This window comes from Stegostoma tigrinum, chromosome 43 (assembly GCF_030684315.1).
Source record: "Stegostoma tigrinum isolate sSteTig4 chromosome 43, sSteTig4.hap1, whole genome shotgun sequence".
Lineage (NCBI taxonomy): Eukaryota > Metazoa > Chordata > Chondrichthyes > Orectolobiformes > Stegostomatidae > Stegostoma > Stegostoma tigrinum.
The window spans coordinates 10676541-10699016 of NC_081396.1; the positions used below are offsets into that span (position 1 = coordinate 10676541).

At 48.9% G+C, this 22476-nt stretch overlaps 1 protein-coding gene across 1 annotated transcript in view; it reads left to right on the forward strand.

Annotated features, from left to right (window-relative positions):
* Nucleotides 1–22476, forward strand: part of LOC125449049 (zinc finger protein Xfin-like) — a 99449-nt gene that overhangs the window by 30636 nt on the left and 46337 nt on the right. The window contains exons 5-6 of the mRNA XM_059641840.1: nt 15190–16447; nt 17925–18168. Coding sequence (XP_059497823.1) covers nt 15190–16447; nt 17925–18168 — 1502 coding nt within the window. The remainder of the gene's footprint in view (nt 1–15189; nt 16448–17924; nt 18169–22476) is intronic.

Sequence of the window (22476 nt, forward strand, 5' to 3'; positions counted from 1 at the left end):
GCACAGCAAGACCAAGGAGCCAGTGAGTATGTATCTGAGCCCGTATGAGGTAGAGAAAACAAATGAGTGTGAACTGAACCCAGTCCAGGCGAGAGGCGAGGAGCCAGTGAGTGTGAAATGGGACCCACAGACAGAGAGAATTGACTGTTAACTGTGTGCATTCTGAGAGAGAGACATACAGTCAGACCGATAGACAGACAAAGACAAAGACAGTGAGCATGTAAGTGATAATCATATGTGAGAGACGGAAAAACTAAAAAGCCACATATTGCAACAAAACCCAGTATGAGAGAGTCAGTGAAGCCAGTCACTACTTCAGTGATACTTCTTTACGGTAGTGCAGCCTAACTAAAGTTTTAAAAAGTTGCAACATCACTTTCTGACTCTTGTACTCAGTGCCCTGACCAATAAACTGAAGCATGCTATATGCCTTCTTTTACCGCCCTGTCTACTTGTGTGGCCACTTGCAGGGAGTTATGAACTTGAATCCCAAGATCCCCCTGTACGTCAGTGCTGCTCAGGATCCTTCCACTAACTGTGTACTTTCCCTAAACATTTGATCTGCCAAAGTACAATACCTCACACTTGCCCAGAATAAACTTCATCTGCCATTTCTTCATCCATATCTGCAACTGATCTACATCCTGCTGTATCCTTCAACAACTTTCTACTCTGTTCACAACTCCCCCAATCTTTGTCATCTGCAAACTAACTAACCCACCCATTTACGTTTTCATTCAAGTCATTTATATAAATCACAAATAGCAGAGGTCCCAATACAGATCCCAACGGAATTCCTCTAGTCAGGACCTCCACTCAGAAAAACAACCTCCCACCACTACAGAGGTAATGGGAACTGCAGATGCTGGAGAATCCAAGATAACAAAGTGTGGAGCTGGATGAACACGGCAGGCCAAGCAGCATCTTTGGCGGACAAAAGCTGATGTTTCGGCCTAAGGTCTAGGCCCAAAACGTCAGCTTTTGTGCTGCTAAGATCCTGCTTGGTCTGCTGTGTTAATCCAGCTCCACACTTTGTTATCTTCCACCACTGGACTCTGTCTCCTATGGGTAAGCCAATTCTGAATCCAAATGGCCAGGTCACTGTGGTTCCCATTTTCTTAACCTTCTCAATGAGTCTATCATGAGGGACCATGTCAAAAGCCATACTGAAATCCATGTAAGCAACATCCACTGATCTAACCTCATCAATCACCCTCGTCACTTACTCAAAAAAATGAATCGAGTTATAAAGATATGACCTGTCCCGCAGTAAGCCATTCTGACTGTCCCTAATTAGGCCATGCATTTCCAAATGTGCGTAAATCCTATCCCCACGAAACCTCTCCAATAGCTTGCCAACCGCTAATATGAGTCTCACTGGTCAATAAATTGCTGCATTATTCCCGTTTCCCTTCTTAAACAGAGCAAACACATTAGCCATTAGTCCTCGGGGACATCTCCAATGGCTAGAGAGGATACAAAGATCTTGGTCAAGACCCCATCAATCTTCCCTCTTGCCTCTCTCAATAACCTGGGGTAGACCCCATTGGGCACCTTAATACTCTTCAAGAGACCCAACACCTCTTCTTTCTTGACCTCAAAATGCCCTCGCATAATTAGCATGCTCCACACTAATCTCATTAATCCTCCATGCCTGTCTCCTTGGTGAATACCAATGCAACGTATTCATTTAGGATCTCACCCATATCCTTTATCTTTGAGTGGCCCTGCTCTGTCCTTTGTTGTCCTCTTGCATTTAATGTATCTATAAAATGCCTCGTAATTCTCCTTAACTCCACCCACCAAAGACATTTTATAGCCTTTTTTTGCTGTCCTAATTTCCTGCTTGAGTTCTTTCCTACTTTGTCTATATTCCTCATAGGCCCTGTCTGATTTTAGCTTTCTAAACCTTATGTGTGTTTCTTTTGTCTTTTTGAATAAATTCACAATATCGCTTGCCATCCAAGGATCCCATACCTTGCCATTCTTGTCCTTCCTCATTACTGGAATATGCTGGTACTGAACTTTGAGCAATAGGTCTTTAAACAACTCACATGTCAAATGTGGACTTGCCTGATAACAGCTCTTTCCAATTAACACTCCCTAGCTCCTGCCTAATATTGTTGTAATTTGCCCTCTCGCAATTTGGTCAGTTCCCACAAGGTCCTGACATGTCCTGATTCATAGCTATCTTAAAACTTAAGAAGTTGTCCTCACTGTTTCCAAAAAGCTTTCCCGCCAAAAGGTCTGTCACCTAGCCAGGCTTATCAGCCAGTACAAGGTCCATTGTGGCCCCTCCTTTCGCTGGACGTAGCTACGTAATGTTTCAAGAAACCCTCTTGAATGCACCTAACAACTTCTGCCCATCTAAGCTTCTTGCTCTAAGGAAGTCCCAGTTTATATTGGGGAAATTAAAATCACCCATGATGAAAAATGTTTTTGTTACCGCACCTCTCATAATCTGCCTACATATCTGTTCCTCGGTGGCCCGGTGGCTGTTTTGGGGCCTATAGTATCATCTCATCGGAGTGATTGCATTTTTTTTAGTTCTACCCACATTGCTTCAGTGGATGAGTCCTCCAGTATGTGCTCTGAGTGCAGCTGTGACATTCTCCCTGATGAGTCATGCAACTCTTCCACCTCTTCTACCTCCCTGGTCTAAAACATTGAATCCCTGAAACATTGAGCAGCCAGACCTGTCCCTGTCTCAACCAGGCCACTGTAATGGCCACAATATTATAAGTTCCGTGTACCAGTTCAGGCTGTAAGCTCATTTGCATTACCCATAATATTCCTTGCACTGAAATCAACATATTTCAGCCTATCAGTCCAATTGTGTTCATTAATCTGTCCCTGCCTGTCTTTCTTACTGGTCAAACCATCTGCCTTCCTGTCAATCCCTCCATTTGCTGACTTGCTGCTCTGGTTCCCACCCCTCCTGATAAGGTGGGGTTTGAGTCTGTGTGGGATGCTCATCAGAGGGCTGTTGCATACTCGATGGGCTGAATGGCCTCTTTCTGCACTCTAGGGTTTCTAGGATTCTGTGAACCAGTGAGTGTGATCTGCATACAGTCTGTGAAAGAATGAGAGCGAGAAGAATCAATGAATACCAAAGTGAATCTTGTCAGAAAAAGAGAAGGGGGAAATCCAGAAAGTGTGGAGACTGAGGGCAGTCTGGAGAAGGAAGGAGGGGTGGAGCCAGTGAGTGTTGAAATGAGCCTCGTACAAGAGAATGTGTGAAATGAAACACTGACAGTAGAATTGAACCCCGTCCAAGAAAGAGAAGGAAACGAGTGAATATGGAACTAACCCCAGTCCATGTGAAATCCAGTGAGTGTAGAGAGAGTCCGAGAGAGAGAGGCACAAATGAGTGTGGAATTGAACCCCATCCAAGAGATGTAAGGAACAAAAACAAAGTTGCTGGAAAACCCCAGCAGGTCTGGCAGCATCTGTGAAGGAAAAAACATACTTAAAGTTTCAGGTCTGGTGACCCTTCCTCAGAACTCGAGATATAAGCAACCATTGAGTGTGGAGCTGAGCACAGTTTGATTGGGGGGGGCGGGGGGAGAGAGAGACAGACAGACAGATAGAGACAAGAGAAGAGTCAGTGCGTGTGGAAGCAATTCCCGTCAGAGAGAGAAAAAGAGATTGCAAAGCCAGATTCTGCAATAAACCCAGTTTGAGAGAGACCAACGTCCCAGCAAATGTAAAACCCAACTCAGTCAAAAGCAGGGCAGGGGAAATCAGTGAGTGTTGGACCGAACGCAGTTCACAAAAGAGGGGGTAGTTGGTTAGTGTGGAACTGAAGCCAGTCAGAAAGAGAGTAGAACCAAGTTAGTGTGCAACTGCAGGCAGTCGAAGAGAGAAGGTAAAAAAGTGGATGTGGGACTGAACCCAGTCTGAAAGAGAAACAAGTGAGTGTGAAACAGAAACCAATCCAAGAACATGACCTCTTACTGTGAACAGTGTGCAATCCGTGAATGAGAAGGTGATCAGTGAGAAAGAGAGAGACTGGAAGGCCAGATTCTGTCGCTAAACCCAGGTTGAAAGAGATGGTGGAAACAGAGAGTGTGAAACTGAGTCCAGTCCGAAAGAGAGACGGCACCAGTGAATGTGAGACTGAACCCAATCTGAGAAAGCGAGGGGATCGAGTAAGTGTGTAACTGAACCCAGTTTGAGAACGGTCATAGAGTGATACCACTGATATTGGAACTGAATGCAGTGTTAGAGAGAGAAAAAGAGAGAAACCAACGATTGTCAAACTGAACCCAGTCCAACTGATCTAGGAAGCCAGTGTGTGTGTGCTAGGGAGAGAGGTGAACCAGTGAATGTGAACTGTATCCCATCTGCGACAGAGAGAGAGACAGAGCTGAGAGAATGGAAAGCAAGATTCTGCGACTGAACTCTGTCAGACAGATAGCGTTGAGAAAAACAGAAAATAAAGGATCTTCTGAGTGTGGAAACAAATCCTATCAGAGAGAAAACAGAACTTGTTAGTGCAGCTAAAGCCAGTCTGAGAGAGAGGGGAACCAATGAGCGTGAAACAGAACACAGCCCCACAGAGAGATAAGAACCACTGATGGTGGACCGTAAGCATTTTTAAAGAGAATGAGAGAGAAGGATCAGTGAGTCTGTAAGTGATCCCTCACCAGAGAGAGGGGAAAAGAATCGAAGGCCAGAATCTGATTCAGCCCAGTATGAAAGATACCGAGGAACCAGTGAGTGTGCATCTGAGCCCAGCACTGGAAAGAGAGGGAAACACAGAGCTGTGAAACTGGAGTCAATCCAAAAGTTTTGGGAAGTAATGACTGTGGAACTAAACCCTGTCTAAGAGAGAGTGGTACTGTTGAGTCTGGAACTGAACACGACCCAAGAGAGAACAGACCTCGCAAATGTCAAACTGAAACCAGTCGGAGACAGAGAGTAAGGAACTAGTGGGTGTGGAACCTGAGCCAGATCTGAGGGAGAGCAGAACCAGTTAGTGTGCAACTGAAGCCAGTATGAAGGAGAAGGTAAACAGTGGATGTGGAACTGAACCCAGTCTGACAGAGAGACAGAGGAACTCGTGAGAATCAAACAGAACCCAGTCCAACGGAAAGACTTAACTAGTGAGTGTGAACTGTATCCAGACTGTGAGAGATGGAGGAGTCAGTGAATGAGAGACTGGAAAGTCAGATTCTGATAATTAAACCCCATATGAGACTCACAGCAGAGCTAGTGTGTGCAAACTTCAACCCAGGTGGGGGTGGGGGGTGCGTCGAGCAGGGGGTCTGCTAGGGTTACCAGCGAGTGTGGGACTCAAACCAGTCCGATAAAGTGAGGTGGCTGAGTGAGAGTGGAATTGAACCCAGTCCAAGAAAGAGAGGTGGTGAGTTAGTGTGGAAGTGGCACCAGTCCAAGGGATTTGGGAACCAGTGAGCATGGAACTGAAGCTGGTCTGAGAGAGAGAGAGAGGGAACTTACAAGTGTAGAACTTAGCCCAGTCTGAGAGAGAAAGCGGGAAAACCTGCAATTGTCGAAGTGAACCCAGTCCAATACATATAGAAAGCCGGTCTGGAGGGTGAGAGAGAGACAGAGGTGAACCTGTGAGTGTGAAGTGCATCCTGTCCGAAACAAAGAGAGATGGAAGGTGAGGATCTGCAAGTGAAGCCTCCAGAGGGATAGCATCAAGAGAGAAAGAAAGGGAATTTTCGGAGAATGGAACTAAACCAAACCACAAAGTGGGCAACTAAAGCCAGTCTGAGAGAAAGGGAAACCAGACAGTGGAACTGAACCCAGTCCCAGAGAGAGCTGAACCAGTGTGTGTGAAACAGAACCCAGTCTGAAAAAGAGACATGAGTGTGAACTGTATGCAGCCTGTGAGAGAATGAGAGAGACAGAGTGTGTGTGGAATTAATTCTAGTCAGAGAGAGAGAGAAAGAGATTGGAAGGCCAAATTCTGCAATTAAACCCAGTATGAGAGAGACCGAGGGACCAGTGAGTGAGTGTCTGAGCTCAATATGAGAAACAAGTGAGTGTGGAACTGAACCCAGTCCAGGAGGTTGGAAGCTGGTGTACGTGGAACTAAACCCAATATGGAAGAGAGGGAAAGGAATTAATGAGCGTAAAACAGAACCCAGCCCGACAGAGACTTGAACTATTGAGTGTGAACCGTGTCCAGCCTGTGAAAGATAGAAGACACAGAGAGAGGATTCAGTGTGCATGTGGAAGTGAACCCTGTGAGTGATAGAGAGAGAGACAGACTGGAAGGCCACATTCTGCAATTAACCCTGTATGAGAGAGAGATGTTGGAGCGACTGAATGTGAAAATAAACCCTGAGCAACAGAGAAAGAGAGAGAAGGTGCCAGCAAGTGTGGGACTGAACACAGTCTGAGAAAGCGAGACGCTTGAGTGTGGAACTGAAGCCAGTCTGAGAGGTAAGGGAAACAGTGAATGTGGAACTGAACCCAGTAGTAGAAAGAGAGAGAGAGATGGGTGATTGTGAAACAAAACCTGGTCCAGCAAAGAGACTGTGAACTGTATCCTGTCTGTGAGAGGCAGACTAAGAGAAAGAAGAAAATGTACGCGGAAATGAGACCTGTGAAAGACAGCAAAGGGGGAACTGGAAGGATAGATTCTGCAACTGAACACAGTATGAGAGAGCGAGTGAGCGAAGCAGATTGTGGAGCCGGTGGGTCTGAGACTAACTTCAATCCAAGAGAGAGGCTGCTAGCGATTGAGGGATGAACCTAGTCGGAGAAAGTGAGTGCCCGAGCAAGTGTGGAACAGAACTTTGACTGAGAGAGAGAGAAAGGGAAACCAGAAAGTTTGGAACTGAGGTCCATCCGAGAGAGAGAAGTCAGTGAGGGAAAATGTAACAAAAACAAAGTTGCTGGAAAAGCTCAGCAGGTCTCAAGAGATAAGAGGTAAAATGTAACCCAGTCCGTCAGAAAGACTTGAACCAGTGAGTATGATCTGATGCAGTGGAGCCTGTGAGGTTAAGATTTATCCGAGTTGGAGAGAGAGGATACTAGTGAGTGTGGGACTGAGACTAGTCTGAAAAAGTGAAGGGGTCCAGTGAGTATGGAATCAATCCAGTCTGAGAGAGAGAACAGAATAGCCTTTAATTGTCATGGGCCCTGGAACGAGTACAAAGTCTGTAATGTTGTTGCTTTGGCACCATCTCAGGTACAGAATACGTAAGTGTTTGTTATAGACTTAGACAGAGTATCATAAATAAAAGTTCAGCATGAGAACAGAGAAGTTTTACTTTAAAAGCTCTCGATTTTTAGTCTATACACCAAGTCCTTGGGACTTGCCTGAATGCCCCAATGCCATCCTGGCCTGGGACTCACCTGGATTTGCCACCATACCTGGAGAATGACCACCACCCCAAATATCAGGAGAATGACCTCACTGCCACCATCATTAACCCTGAATACTGGGAGATCAATCTCGCAGCCTCCTGTCACTGGGAGAACGATCTCGCAGCCTCCTGTCGCCGGGAGAGCGATCTCGCAGCCTCGTGTCGCCGGGAGAGCGATCTCGCAGCCTCGTGTCGCCGGGAGAGCGATCTCGCAGCCTCGTGTCGCCGGGAGAGCGATCTCGCAGCCTCGTGTCGCCGGGAGAGCGATCTCGCAGCCTCGTGTCGCCGGGGGAGCGATCCCGCCGCCTCGTGTCGCCGGGGAGAGCGATCCCGCCGCCTCATGTCGCCGGGGGGAGCGATCATGTCGCCGGGGGGAGCGATCCCGCCGCCTCGTGTCGCCGGGGGGAGCGATCCCGCCGCCTCGTGTCGCCGGGGGGAGCGATCCCGCCGCCTTGTGTCGCCGGGGGGAGCGACCCCGCCGCCTCGTGTCGCCGGGGGTAGCGACCCCGCCGCCTCGTGTCGCCGGGGGTAGCGACCCCGCCGCCTCGTGTCGCCGGGGGTAGCGACCCCGCCGCCTCGTGTCGCCGGGGGTAGCGACCCCGCCGCCTCGTGTCGCCGGGGGGAGCGACCCCGCCGCCTCGTGTCGCCGGGGGGAGCGACCCCGCCGCCTCGTGTCGCCGGGGGGAGCGACCCCGCCGCCTCGTGTCGCCGGGGGGAGCGACCCCGCCGCCTCGTGTCACCGGGGGGAGCGACCCCGCCGCCTCGTGTCGCCGGGGGGAGCGACCCCGCCGCCTCGTGTCGCCGGGGGGAGCGACCCCGCCGCCTCGTGTCGCCGGGGGAGCGATCTCGCAGCCTCGTGTCGCCAAGTGAACGATCCCACTGCGTGCTGTTGCCGGGAGAACGATCCCGCAACCTCCTGTCGCCGGGAGAACCATCCCGCTGCCTCCTATCCCCAGGAGAACGATCCCGCTGCCTCCTGTCACCGGGATAACGATCTTGCAGACTACTATCACCAGGAGAACAACCTCGCTGCCTCCTATCCCCACGAGAACGATCCCGCTGCCTCCTGTCACCGGGAGAACGACATTGCAGACTACTATCACCAGGAAAATGATCTCGCTGCCTCCTGTCGCTGGCCGAACGATCTCGCTGCCTCCTGTCGCTGGCCGAACGATTTTGCAGCCCACTATCACTGGGAGAGCGATCTTGCTGCCTCCTGTTGCTGCGAAAACGATCTGCCTCTTATCCCGAGGAGAATGATCTCACTGCCTCCTGTCACCGGGAGAAGAAACTCGCTGCTGCTGCTCTGCGTGTGGCCCGCTCTCACTGCCGCGCCGTGCTACCTACTGATCTGCCACAGAAAAGAGAAAAGAAACAAAAGAAAATGGAAAAGAAACAAAAGAGCAGAAGCAAAAGTAAAGCAAAGAAGGAAAGCCAATAGGAGCAAATGTGCTCTCCGGGCAAGAGCCCACACACAGCACTGTTACTTCGCCTCCTCTTGCATCAGATACACACTCGCTGTTCCTTGGACTCTCTCATTCCGGGTTGAATTGCAGAGCCTTCCAGTCTCTCTCTTTCTCTCCCTGACTGGGAACCTGCGAATATCGAACTGAACTCAGTCTGGCATGTATGGAAAACCAATCCAGCAGGGAGAGAGAGAAGCGTGAATCAATGAGTGTGAAGTGCATCCTGACCGAGATGGACAAACACTGGAAAACGGGGAGTTGCAACAGAGACAGCATCGAGAGAGGAAGAAAAGGGATCTTGAGAGACTGGAACTGACCTCTGTCCAAGTGAGTACCAAACCAGTGAACATGCAACTGAAGTCAGTCTGAGAGAGAGAGGGGAACCAGTGAATGTGAAGTAGACACTAGCCCAACAGAAAGACTACAAGAGCGGTGTGTGAGAGAATGAGCAAGACAGGGTGTGTATTAGAAGTGTGCAAATGGTCCCAGTTAGAGAGAGAGAAAGAAAGATCCTGGAAGGCTGGAATCTGCAATTCAACCCAAGACACCGAGGAACCAGTGAATGTGTATCTGAGCCCAGTACAAGAAAGAGAGGAATGAGTGCAACTGAGTACAACTTGAGAGAGAACGGAACTGGTGAGCATGAAACCAAAGCCAGTCGGAGACAGAAAGAGATGTACCATTGAGTGTCCGGCTGAACCCAGTCCAAGAGAGAGGGGAATCAGTCTGTGTGGTACTGAACCCAGTGCAGAGGGATTGGGAGAGCGGGAGAAAGGAGTTAGTGAGTGTGGAACCTAAGTCACTTTACAGAACCATTAGTGTGCAACTGAAGCCAGCCCGAGAAGCAGACAAACAGTGGAAGTAGAACTGAACCCAGTCTGGGAGAGTGAGAGAAACTAGTGAATGTGAAAAGAAAACCAAGTCCAACAGGCTTGAACCAATAAATTGTGAACAGTTTCCAGTCTGTGGGAGCTAGAAAGAGAGAGACCGAGGAATCAATGAGTGCGGAACTGAGCCCCATGAAAGAGATAGGTAGAGACAGAGAGACTGGAAGGCCAGATTCTAATACTAACCCACTATAAAAGACACCGTGGAGCTGGTGAGTGTGAACCTAAACCCAGTACGAGGCAGTGGGATAGAAAGGGTACCAGCAATTATGGGACTGAGCCCAATCTGAGAAAGTGAAGGGATCGAGTGAGTGTGGAACTGAATCTAGTCCAGATACAGGAAGCAGTCCGGGGTTGGGGGAGACAGAGATGAACGAGTATTCAGCCCATGAGAAAGGGGAGCTAGGTAGTGTGCAACGGAAGCCACTCTGTGAGAGAAAGGAAACAGTGGAATAGTACTGAACCCTGTCAGACAGAAATACAGAAACTAGTGTGTGTGAAACAGAAGCCAGCACAATAGAGACTTAAAGTGCTCAGTGTGAACTGTACCCAGCCTGTGAGGGCACGAGAGAGAGGACTCAATGAATGTGGAAGTGATCTGTATCTCTTTCTCTCTCATTCTCTCTCTCTCTCGCACCCTCTCGCTGTCTCTCCCCACCCCAATCTAGACTGAGTTCCACACTTACTCATTCCTCGGCCTCTGGCATATTAGGTTTCGTTGTCGATTCTGGCCTTCCAGTCTCTCTCTCTCTGTCTCTCTGACTGGGAGCCCCCAATTATTGAACTGAACTCGGTCCAACATATATGGGAAACCAATCTGGCAGGGAGAAAGAAAGAGAGGTGTACCAGAGAGTGTAGGATTGAACCAAGCCTGAGAAAGAGCAGAGAATGATTTGCGTATGAAACTGACCCAGTCTAATGGAGGGAGGAACCCAGCCCAAGAGAGATGGTGGGGGAGAGCCTACGATTGTTGAACTGAACCCAGCCCAATAAATATTGGAAGCGAAACCAGGGTAGAAAGAGAGGTGAACCAGTGAGTGTGAACTGCATTGTGTCTGATACAGAGAATGGAGAGTGAGACTGGATGTGAGGACCTGCAACTGAACCCTGTCTAAGAGATAGTGTCACAAGAGAAAGAAAAGGTATCTTTGAAGGTGGAACTGAACTGAGCCCAAGAAAATACCAAACTAGTGAGTGTGCAACTAAAGCTAGTCTGAGAAAGAGGGGAACCAGTGGGTGTGAAGCAGACACCAGCCTAAAGAGAGACTACTAGAGCCAGTGAGTGTGAATTGTATGCAATTTGTGAGAGGGAAATGGCGATCTAGGGAGTGTCAAATTGAACCCATTCTGAGAAAGAGAAGGGAAAGGTGAGTGTGCTACTGAACCCAGTCCAAGAAAGAGAGGGGAACCAGTGAGTGTGAAACTGAGGCCAGTCAGAAAGAGAGGAGGAGTTGCAGGTAGACTGGGTGGTGAAGAAAGCACTTGGTACACATGCTTTCAGTAGGAGTTGGGAAACTGCATCCAATTCTGGTCTCCCTGCTATAGGAAAGGTGTTGTTAAACTTGAAATGGTTCAGAAAAGATTTACAGGGATGTTGTAATCAGAGATAATGGGAACTGCAGATGCTGGAGAATCCAAGATAACAAAGTGTGAAGCTGGATGAACACAACAGGCCAAGCAGCATCTCAGGAGCACAAAAGCTGACGTCTCGGGCCTAGACCCTTCAGGCCCAAAACGTCAGCTTTTGTGCTCCTGAGATGCTGCTTGGCCTGCTGTGTTCATCCAGCTTCACACTTTATCTTTACAGGGATGTTGCCAGGATTAGAGGGTTTGAACAATCAAGAGGTTGAATAGGGTGGCACTTTGTTCCCTGGAGCATTTGAAGCTGAGGGATGACCTTCTGGAGGGTTTTTAAATCCCAAGGGGCATGGATAGAGTTAATAGTCAAGATTTTTTTCCCCCAGTGTAGGGGAGTCCAAAACTAGATGGCTTAGGTTTAAGGTGAGAGGGCCAACCTTTTCATGCAAACAGTGATGTTTGTATGGAGCAAGCTGCCAGAGAAAGTGATGGAAGCTGGTGCAGGATGCTACATGAATAGGAAGGGTTTAGAGGGATATGGCTAGCAAATGGGACTAGATCAGTTTGGGGTATATGGTTGGCATGGACAAGTTGGTTTGGAGGGTCAGTTTCTGTACAATATTATTCTATGACTATGACTCTGTGAGAGAGATGGAGTACTGGCGAGTGTGGGACTGAACCTAATCTGAGAAAGAGAGGGGTTGGAGTGTGTGAGAAGCTGAAGCCAGTCAAAGGGGAGAGGGGGAGTTCAGTGTTTGCCAAACTGAACCCAATCCCATAGCCATTGGAAATCAGTTCTGGAGAGAGGGGAACCAGTGAGTGAATCCCATATGAGACAGAGAAAGAGCACAAGGAAATGGGAAGGTGAGAGAGAAACTAGTGGGTGCGAACTGGAAACAAGCACGACAGAGACTTGAACCAGTGAGTGTGAACTGTATCCTTTCTGTGTGCGTGCGTGTGTGTGTGTGTGTGTGTGTGTGTGTGAGAGAGAGAGAGAGAGAGAGAGACAGGCAAGTCAGTGATGTGTGGAAATAATCCCTGTGAAAGAGAGAGGCTGGAAGGCAAGATTCTGCAACTGAGGTGAGTGTCAGGAAGAGAAGAGAAAATGAGAGTGAAACTGAACCCAGTCTGAGAGAGGGAGAGGGGAACCAGGGAATGTGGAATTGAACCCATTCCAAGAAAGAAAAGCAAATGAATGAGTACGTTACAAAACACAGTCTGAGAAAGAGGAGAGCCAATGAGTATGGAAGTGAAGTCACTCCAAAGCCAGTTGGAGACAGAAAGAGATGTACCATTGAGTGTATGGCTGAACCCAGTCCAAGAGAAAGGGGAATCAGTTTCACTTTCACCAGTACTTCTCTCAAACTGCGCCCAGTTCCACACTAACTGGTTCTCCTTGCTTTCTCTCCCTCGATTGGTGCCAGCTCCACACTCATTTGATTCCTCCTCAGAGGGAGATACACGGGGGAAGCAGAGAGTGTGGAACTGAACACAGTGCAAGACAGAGAAACTCAAACCACTGCTTTTGAATGGTGTTCAGCCAGTGGGAGAGAGGGAGATGTCAGTGGGATTGATGCCCCATCAGAGAAAGAAAGAGACTGGAAGGCCATATTCCGTGATTAAACCCAGTATGATAGAGACGGTGGAGCCAGTGAGTATGAAACCAAATCCAGTCTGAAAAAGAGAGTGTGGAACTGAACTCAGTTCGAGAGAGAGAATTGGCAACCAGTGAGTGCATAACTGAATCCAGCCAGAGAGAGAGAAGAAAGCCAATGAGAGTGAAACTGAACCCAGTCTGAGAGGGAGAGGTGAACAAGTGAGTGTGAAGTACATCCTCACTAGAGACAGGGACTGGAAGATGAGGTTTTGCAACCAAACTCAGTCTGAGAGAAAGCATCAAGACAGAGAAAAGGAGATACTTGTGAATGTGGAACCGAACCCTGCTCAAAAGACAGGGGGAATCAAATGAGTGTGGAGCTGACACCAGTCCGAGGGAGAGAAAGCAAGGGGAACCAGTCAGTGTGGAACTGAACCCAGTTTGAGAGCGGTACTGGTGAAAGTGAAACTGAAGCCACACAGTGAGAACAAGAGAACGGACAGAGAACTGGGAACTGACTGCATGTGAACTGAAGAAGAACAGTCCAAGAAAGAGAGGGAGGGATTTGGACCACCAAGTGTAAAGAGCTGAGCATAGTCTGAGAGAGAGCACAGTCAGTGTACAACTGAAGCCAGTCAAAGAGAGGAAAAAATGACTGAGTGTGAAACAGATCCCAGCCCAACAGAGGGACTTTAGCCATCGACTGAACTGTACCAAGTCACAGAGAAACCAGTGAGTCTGGAACTGAACCTAATCCAAGAGAAAAGGGGCAATCAGTTGGTGTTGAATTGAACCCAGCCTGAGAGAAACCGGGATGAATGACCATGAAACTGAAGTAATTCGGGGAGAGATGGAGAGATACCAGTGAATGTGTGCCGAACCCAGACCGAGAGAGAGTGGAGCCAATGAGTGTGGAACTCAACTCAGTCCGAGACAGAGGAGTACTGATTAGTGTGGTATTGTGCCAGTCAGAGAGAGAGAGGTCAGAACTAGTGAGTATGTACCTGAAGACAGTCGGAGAAATTGGGAGAAGTGGGAACCAGTCTGACAGAGAGGGAGGGCAGCCAGCAACTGCAGAACTGAACCTATTCCTGGAGACAGAGAGGGGCAGTTGTGAATGTGTGGAGCTGAATGCAGCATGAGAGACTTGAACCAGTGAGTCCAAACTGTATCCACTTGGAAAGAATGCAATCCAAGAGAGAGTAACTGGCGAGTGTGGAGCTGAACCCAGCCTGAGACAAACTGGTACAGATAATTTAAAACTGAAACCAATCTGAGAAAGAGGCAAACTAGTAAGTGTGAACATGGTCCGAGAAAGACAGGAGGCAGTGATTGAGACTGAACCAAGTCTCAGAGTGAGAGAGAGAGGGAGAGAGAAAGAGAAGAGAAGAGGGAACCAGTGAATGTGGAAATGAATCTCACTGTGAGGGACAGAGTTGTGAACCAGTGAGTGTAAACTGCAACCAAGCTGAGACAGAAAGAGCAACTAGTGAGTGTGAGACTGAGCCAAGGCTGAGAGAGTGAGGGGAATGAGCGTGTGTAGAACTGGTCGCAGTCTGAGAGTTAGAGAGGGACACTTGACTGTGTGGAACTGAAACCAGTCAGGGAGAGAGCGAGGAGCCAGCGAGAGTTGACCTGAACCTAAATTGAGAGAGGGAAGTGAACCAGAGAGTTTGGAATCGAACCCAGTCCGAGAGAGAGAGAAAGCAAGGGATCAGTCAGAGTGGAACTCAACTCTGTCAGAGAGACAGAGAAAAAGACTGGAAGGTGAAATTCTGCAACTGAACCCAATCTGAGAGAAAGTGTGGAACTGAATCCAGTCCAAGAGAGTGAAAGTGGGACTTGAGAGTTTTGGACTGAATCCAGTTCAAGAGAAAAAAGTAACTCGGCGACTGTGAACTGTGCCCAGTCTGAGGGAGAGGGGTGGTGGTGGCCCTGAGAGTATGGGACTGATCTCAATTCAGAGAAAGAAACTGGAATATAAGATTCTGCAAACAAATCCAGCCTGAGGGAGAGTGAGGAACCAGTGATTGTGAAACTGAACTCAGTCCAAGTGAGAGAGAGATCGCGAAGAGCTGCATTCAGTCTCATACTTCCTGATCCCTCCCTCCCTCTCTCTTTTTTTCTCTCTCTCAGACTGGGTTCAGGTTCGGAAGATGAGCCCAGGAAAAAGATTTGTTGGTGATCCAGCGAGGCAGTCTTGAGTCTGATTTTGGCTGTGGGTGAAATAACAGTTCTGAGCTTTTGGTACAACAGCTGTGGAAAGAATGTCCTCTGCCTTCGGAGTGACAGCTCTTTGTCAATTCCTTCCACAGGGCACTAGAACGCGAGACTATGGAGAAGGGCAAATCGGCACAGCCGTCACCATGCCCCAATGCCGCCAATTGCCAAATGGACTCGACACGCCCTGTTTTTCCCCGATCCCTGAAAGCTGGCGAGGGTTTTGTGTGCACCGTCTGCGGGAAGCGGTTCAAGACCCTGGTGTGGATGGAGAAGCACCGTGACACACACACACGGGGCCGCGTGTTCCAGTGCTCCGACTGCGGCAAGAGTTTCAACCAGCTGCACAGCCTGAGGAACCATTGCAACCTGCACAGCCACGAAAAGCCATACACGTGCTCTATCTGCGACCGCACCTTCAGCGGCTCTGACAGCCTCATGATGCACAAGTGCGCAGACGCCGGCGAGCAGCCCTACAAGTGCGGGGTCTGCGGCAAGGGCTTCAGCTACCCGTCCAAGCTGGAGACCCACTGGCGCAGCCACACCGGCGAGCGGCCCTTCAGCTGCTCGGTGTGCGGCAAGCGCTTCACCCAGACATCCAACCTTCTGACCCACCAACGCATCCACTCGGGCGAGCGGCCTTTCACGTGCTCGGTGTGCGGTAAGGGCTTCACCGGTTCGTCCAACCTGCAGATCCACCAGCGCACACACACCGGCGAGCGGCCTTTCAACTGCACACTGTGCGGCAAGGAGTTCACCCAGGCTTCCAGCCTGCTCACCCACCAGCGCATCCACACCGGCGAGCGGCCTTTCACCTGTTCCATGTGCGGAAAGGGCTTCACCCGCAGCTCCCACCTACTCACCCACCAGCGCATCCACACCGGCGAGCGGCCCTTCACCTGTGGCGTCTGCGGCAAGGGCTTCACCCGCAGCTCCCACCTAGTCACCCATCGGCGGGTGCACACCGACGCCCGGCCCTTCAAGTGCCCCGACTGTGGCAAGACCTTCAAGGGCTCAGAGGAGCTGGTCAAACACCAGCGGGTGCACACTGATGAGCGGCCCTGCGGCTGCCCGCTGTGTGGTAAGCGCTTTCGTCAGCTCTCCCACCTGCTGACCCACCAGCGGGTGCACACCGGCGAGCGGCCCTTCGCCTGCCCCATCTGCAACAAGGAGTTCACCCAGTCCTCCCACCTGCTGCGACACCAGCGGCTGCACGCTGGTGGGCAGCGGCCCTTCATCTGCTCTGCCTGTGGCAAGGGCTTTTCCCAGTGGCCGGAGCTGCTGGCCCACCAATGCGCGGTGCCCGGTCAGCCGCAGTCGGCCTCTGAACCCGTAGTGTACGTGCAGTTCCAGGTGTAGGGCAGCCTCTCCCTCCCTCCTACCAACCTCTCTGGTTCACGCCCACCCCACCACCACCACCAACCCTGCCGCACCAGCCATGTGTCAGGGAAGAGGTGACACTGGGCACCCACTTCCTAAACCTGGCACGCTGCCTCTCTGCGGCACCTGGAGCCTCGTAGCAATGCCACCTCCCAGGGCTTTCTCCAGGGCACAAAACCAGAAATTGTGGAGGGAGGGGGGTGCTGTTGGTGGTGGCCTGAGAGTGCCCTCTGCAAGAGAGGCATTTGGTCGTCTGGGTTGGGCGTTTCTGAGCGCGAGGCCCAGGCTGGTGGAGGAGCCTGACCAGGCACCTACCCTCTCCTCTCTCTCTCTCTCTCCCCCCCACACCTTGTCCTCGTCCTCTCCCCCTGCAATCTGCACCCCCACACCCCTCGCGACCCACCTGAGGGAAAGCGTAAAGGTTCAGGGGGTGGAATGAGAGACGGGTGTATGGCAGAGAGGTGGTTCGGCAGTAGAGGGAGCTGGAGGGAGGCAAGGAATCGTGGCTGCCATTGGAGAGGCAAGGTGCGGCCAGAACTGAAATCTGTGGTTTAGGAGGTCAGTCACAATGAACAATCGCTCTGCAAGAAGTGGGGTTCTTCCGCAGACCCTTCACCAGCTACTGCCTCTACGGCTAGACTGAACGTTGGGCCCGGGTGGGGTGGGATGATTGGCTTGCAGCTCCAGCTCAAACAGGCTCCAGGGTCCATCTGCCTCCACCACCCCCTCTTTGGCCTTCAGCAGGGTCTTTTTTTCCCTCCTCCTTCCCTCTCGGCAACAGCCACAACAGGTAAACGGAGCACTGGCTTCAACTGACCTGGGAAAGTGACATTCCAACAGTTGGACGAGGAGCAGGTGTTATGTCGTTTGGGGGAAGGGGGGGCTGTTTCAGTGAGTCCCTGCAGGAGTGAGGCACCCTCATCCTTTGGAAAGGTCCAATCTAGCCACCCCCAGCCCTGCGCCCATGGAGGGGCGTCCACACACAGCAAAAGGGCAGTTCCGCGTTGCCAGGCGTTTTCATCCCCAACTGGGTGAGGAACTGATCAAATCTCCGAAAGTGACCCATGCTCCCCCGAGTTGTCGGGTCGGTTGCCATGGAGAAGTCCCCAGCTCAGGGTTTCACAACGAGGCCGATGTTTTCTCCCAACTGAAACGCCCTTCTCCGCCTGCGTGGTTTGTAAATGGCACCAGCTTGTCTACAGGCAAATGTGGGTGTCAACCAGCCAGACTGTCCCAGGGACAGGGTGGGGGGGAAGTGGCTGCTGCTCCCCAGAAACAACTGATTTGAGGGTGAGTGGGATGGAGAAGACGCTACTGAGGGCGAAGTTGAAGTTTACACAGAGAGACGAAGAGAATGCTAAGGATGAGACAAAAGTAAATACAACATGCAAGATCACTAGGTGCCAGACATCACCTCTGACTCCACTCCCCTGTGAGTGTCCGGCTCCAGAAAGGTGAAGGGAGAGGGAGGAGATGTTGGCGTGTGAAGAATAACCACGCAAGAGGATTTGTGCTGCTGGAGACGGCCTGTGGTGGAGGAGAGGAGGTGAACTTCTCGTTGCAGTCCGTCCTGATAAGGTCCTTAATCCACCAGCTGGACCGAGAGATGGGCAGAATGAGGCCGCTTTCTCTCAAACACTCCTTGAGGAAAACGCCTGTTGAACAGCCAGGAGGAATGAGAGAGAGGCCCTTAGGCCGGTATATATTACTGTAGGTGAATAGCTCAGTGGAGCTGAGAAAAGGATAGTCGGCTCCAGTCAGGGAAACGTTGTAGGTCGTAGTGAACACACTGTGGGCTGTTGTTAGACGTAGGCCTATAAACATCTACCCGTGGAAGGAGAGGACAATATACAAACGGTCGATGGGAGATATCAGTACATTCGGAATACACTTGGGATACAAATTCTGACATGTTTAGATTCGGGACAAACAAATGCACAAATCAAAGGACACATGCAAAGAGGAATGACCTCATCTGGGGACAGTCTGATTTGTGTTCTTATACCCTGGGACTGTGAGGAGGGGTTTGGGAGGAGAGAACAAAAGAGCAGAGGCAAAGTTTGGTTGAGGTTCCTATGATCTGATGAGAAAAGGCACACTCTCGGTGCCAGCCGGCTACAATCAGGCACTGCTACATGCCAGGCAAGAATCTCCAACTGGCCTTGTCCCATTAGCTCACCTGACATTTCCTTTCCAGACCTCGGATCTCTCTCTCTCTCCCTCTCTCACACACACACTCCCGCTCTCTCTGCGGAAATCTGACTAGTTGGTATTCAGTGCTGAGAGTTCACTTGATTTGAGCGTTCATGTGCTCTCAATCACTATACTATTTGTAAGTATATAGACGTATAGATTGCTTGTACTTTCTGTCTGTCCAATAAAAACCAACACATTGATTTATCTTGGACTTTGGAACTTGGGAAAATGTGGATCAATTTTGCTGAGCAGAGGTTTACAATATGGGTCTTCTGAGGGAGGGCAGAGAGAGGAGACATGAGACAGGATTGTAGCAGAAATAAATACTGTATCACGGAATCGTGGAGTGTTTTTGCAGTACAGAGAAAGGCGTTATGGCCTATCATGTCCATGTAATAGATTAATACAGGAAAGTAAAGTCGTTTGGCTCATCGAGAATGCTGCATAACTACCATTAAAAGTGAGATAACCCCTATTTCCTGCACTTGTCTTATATCCATGTTATGATATTTGATGTACCTATTTAGATATACTTTAGAAGTTGTAAGGTTATCAGCTTCCACCACTTTCCCAAGCAGTGCAGTCCAGATTCCCACCACCCACTGAGTGAAAATGTTTTTTGCCAAGTCCCCTCTGAATCTTCTGCCCCTTACCCCAAAACTCTGTCCACTCACAATTGACCAGTCAACCAAGGGGAGCAACTACTCTCTATTCACTCTGACTATACCCCTCATATTTGTATACGCCTCGATCATGTCCACCGCCCCCTCCCCGTCGTCTGTGCTGTAAAGAAAACAATCCAATATCTGGTGCCAAATATCCTATCCTAATCCCCCTTTCCCAGCATTTAGCTCCACGTCCTTGTATGTTGTACTGTTTCAAGTGTCCATTTCTCAATGGGTCCTACTTCTATCAGTATTTAAGGTAGTGAATTCTAAATGCCCACCACTCTGTGTGGGTGAAAAATTATTTCCACAAATCCCCTTTAATCCTCCTGTTTGTAACCTTTGGTCATTGGTCCGCCTACTGAAGGCTGAGGTTTCTCCCTATGTACCCTGTCTTGCCCCTCAGGACTTTGTACATCTTCCTCATATGTCTCCTCAGCGTCTCTGCTTGAGGGGAAACGACCCCAGCCTTACCTAGTCTGTTAAAAGCTGAATCGCACCATCCTAGGCAACATCCTGTTGAATCTCATCTGCACTTCTCTCATGTAATAATCTCTTTCCTGTAGTGTGGTGACAAGAACAGTGCACAGTATTACACCTGTGGCCTAACTAACATTGTATACAGCTCAGTGCTTTGACTAATATGGGGAATTGGCTGAAATGACTTCTTAACCACCTTATCTGTCCTGCTGCCTTCAAGGACATATAGGCCAGGTAAACCATCATCCCTGCATCTAGTCTGTCCAACCCTTTCATATTCTTATTTATTTCAAATAGATCCGCTCTTGTTCTTCTAAACACCAGTGAATACAGGTCCAGTAATACAGTCAGAGAGATGTACAGCACAGAAACAGACCCTTCAGTCCAACTCAACCATACTGACCAGAAATCCTAAATTAATCCAGTCCCACGTTTGGCCCATATCCCTTTAATCCTTTCCTATTCATGGCCCTATCTTGATGCCTTTTAAATATTTTAATTGTACCAGCTTCTGCCACATCCTCAGGCAGCTCATTCCATACATGTGCCTTCCTCTGTGTGAAAATGTTACCCCTTACGCCCCTTTTAAATCTTTCACCTTAAGCCTATGCCGTCCAGTTTTGGGACTCCCCAACCCTGGGGAAAAGACCATGGCTATTCACCCTATCCATGACCCTGATGATTTTATAAACCTGTACAAGGTCACCTTGGCCTCTGATGCTCCAGGGAAAACAGCCCCAGCCTATTCAGCCTCTCCCTGTAGCATAAAATATCCAATCTTTGCAACATATTTGTAAATCTTTCAAGTTCCACAACATTTTCTTTCTTTAACAATCAAACCCATCTTGTCCTGTTATGCCCAAAATCAGCAGAGTGAACATCCACGGCAGTCCCTCCATGACAATATGTATCCTCTTAAAGGTCAGGATTCTAAAACTGCTTGTAATACTCCAGATGTTGTTCTGCCAGGCCCAGCGCAGCTGCAATAAGGCATCCTGCCTCTGTATTTAAATCTTTTTCCCTCGAAAACTAGGAGCCCAAATTGGAAGGAGTAGAATGCACAACCTACATGAGTGATGGCCAGGTCATTGACAGTCAAGTCTCATAGATTGTGTTGGGGGAGAAATCTTGTACCAACAGCAGGCAAGTCTGGAACCTTTAGTGGTGTAACAGGGAAGAGGTCTTGCTGAAAGAGACATCAGAAACTGAATGAAATAGTAGCATCAGCGGACTCACTGGCAGAGAGCAAACACTGGGAGGATTAATCAATGGTGACAGGATGGCTGTGAGAGGTGTGAGTTAGAAAGCACAGATGGCTGACAAGAAAAGGGCAGGTTTGGCTGGAAAGTCTTCCAGGGAGGGGCTAAGTTGAAAACTGAGCTTGCAAAAAGAGGGGCAGCTCAGTGGTTAGTATCCCTGTCTCACAGTACCAGGAACCCAGGTTCAATTCCACCCTCTGTAACTGTGTGTGAAGTTTGCACATTCTCACCCTGTGTTTTGTGCGGGTTTGGTCTTGGTTTCCTCCCACAGTCCAAAGATGTGCAGGCTAGGTGGATTAAATTGCCTCTAATTTGCAGGCTAGGTGGGTTAGCCTTGGGAAATGTGAGGTGACAGGAATAGGGGAGGAGGTGGGTCCAGGTGGGATGCTCTTTAGAGAGTTGGAGTGGATTCAGTGGACCAAATGGCCTGTTTCCACACTATAGGGATTCTATGAGGTCAAAATAATTCAAATTCCTATTTATTTTTTTTTTCCTTTATTCATTCACAGGATAAGGGCATCATTGGCTAGGCAGCATTTATTTCCCATCCCTAATTGCCCAGAGGGCAGTTTGGAGTCAACCACATTGTTATGGGCCTGGGGTCAGATGTAGGCCAGACAAGGACAGCGGTTTCCTTCCCTAAAGGACATTAGTGAACCAAATGGGTTTTCCTGACAATCAATTTATGGTTAACATTAGATTCTTAAACTCTAGATATTTATTGAACTCAAATTCCACCATCTGCCATGGTGGGATTTGAACTTGGGTCCCCAGAACACTGTCTGCATGTCTAGATTAACAGTCCAGCAACAATACCATTAGGCCATCGCCTCCTCTGCCATGCAATTTATAGAATTTGCATATTTATATTTCTGTTTTATTTATAGAGCAATGAGGAATGTGCAAAACATTGTCAGGGTGAGCCAGATATATCCAAACTAGAGCTTTCAGTAAACATACATACATGCATACACAGTTATGCAGGTTTTATATATATCGTATATAATATATATATACACATATATATATGCATATGTATGTGTATACATATACTTACATTTATATAAGAATATACACATTTGTTTTAATAAATATCAATGTAAATACATCTCTATTTAAATATGTACTCCTATTAATTAAAAATGCACATACATTTTACATCCACACATCTTCATGTATAGTCTATACATAAATACATTTTATAGGTACATAAATGTGTACATTTATATACATATATATTTATGCTAACATATGCACACATTTCCAAACATATATAGGGGTACGTGCCCATTAAAACACATGGTGCTGACATGTTTATATTCATGTATACACATTCATTTATACATGCTGATATACATATGTAAATATCCATACATATTTACACATGCTCATACACAGATTA